Raw genomic sequence first — 1,226 nt, 5'->3', positions numbered from 1 at the left:
CTGCTCCATCTGAAAGCACGTGATGGAGATTTACTACTGATTACAAAACCGGCTTTACTGACAAGATGCGCATGATAATCGCGCTCGATTAATCGTGCAGCCCTAGTATGAGGTATGACAGCCTTAGTGATTGATGGTCATTACCTTGGTGTGAGGGGGCTGAGTGTGGCCGTGCCCCCCAGCAGACATCGGCCACTCTTGGGTTTGTTTTGCACCTGTTTGGACAACAGTGAGCCACCAGTGCCCAGTGACACGGAGTCTGGCGAGATGACGGAGGAGTCGATGTAAGACACAGAGGAGTCCGTATTCAGGGAGTACTTAGAGTTAGAAGATTCTAGATTGAGCCGGTTTAGCTCCTTTAGAGAGAGACGAATGACAATGCCAAGATATGAAGTAGAAGATAATCCAAATTCACAACGTTTAATATGTCCCCAAACAATACCTCATATACTTCATGTTCATACACATTTCCCTATAAAACACATCAAAATGCATGAAAAACCAAAGGAAGGACATACCAAAGTGTCCTGTGGGGTCTCCATTAGGACAGTGTCAACTTGTCTGTGTCCCATATTGTTACTAGGCGTGTGCGCAGGGCTGATGGGAGGAGGAGGGACGACTCCTCCACTGAAATTCTGCAAGGAGGTCAATCTAAAGATCTGCTCTGGATCCGGTCGCTCCCCTGTAGCACAAAGAGCACAGTTTAAAATCACATTATATCTTCTCAGGGAGTCTTGTAACTGCACAGCTTGGATGAGGTTCATATGATGACCCTAATTAATAACGACAAATGAACTCACCGATTTGACATAAAGACTCAAATGGAGACCATAAGAAAGGGTTCTCGTTCATGCTTTTTTGGTAACATTCAGCTCCTTTTGCTAACCGATCTGTTTTGCTGCAGGGACAAAGAAAGGAGCATTAGTTTTGTAAACAATCATCAAAATTTTAGCCACTGAAAAGTTTTGGTTTTCTGCCAAAATATGCAAAAGGCTGAAAAATATGAGCAGAAACCACAACTTCAACATCCTACAACAATTTCAGAAAAGACAATTTAGTCCTAGTTGTGTAGTAAAGTCCACATCCCCCAAAAGTGATTGTTCTCTTGATTATTAGCACATGAATAAAGAGGGCAAAGGCTGTGAGGCTATTTTCCCAATGTAAGGGAAGTTTTATGATTATAGGTATTAAATTGTATTATTATAGGTATTATTTGCTTTACTCTA

At 42.1% G+C, this 1,226-nt stretch overlaps 1 protein-coding gene across 1 annotated transcript; it reads right to left on the bottom strand.

Annotated features, from left to right (window-relative positions):
- Positions 1-144: 144 nt before the first annotated feature.
- LOC107580711 (cell division cycle protein 27 homolog) lies at positions 145-898 on the bottom strand (the record flags this gene model as incomplete). The annotated part of the gene is made up of 3 exons (XM_016266366.1): positions 801-898; positions 519-682; positions 145-356 (listed from the first exon to the last, which is right to left on the bottom strand). Coding segments are annotated over exons 1-3 (428 nt in total), but the record flags the coding sequence as incomplete, so codon positions are not given.
- Between the last annotated feature and the right edge of the window lie 328 nt (positions 899-1,226).

The sequence above is a fragment of the Sinocyclocheilus grahami genome, unplaced genomic scaffold (assembly GCF_001515645.1).
Source record: "Sinocyclocheilus grahami isolate Dianchi unplaced genomic scaffold, SAMN03320097.WGS_v1.1 scaffold40828.1, whole genome shotgun sequence".
Classification (NCBI taxonomy): domain Eukaryota; kingdom Metazoa; phylum Chordata; class Actinopteri; order Cypriniformes; family Cyprinidae; genus Sinocyclocheilus; species Sinocyclocheilus grahami.
The sequence above is the reverse complement of the archived record's forward strand: the minus strand, read 5'-3'. Positions and strand labels throughout refer to the sequence as shown.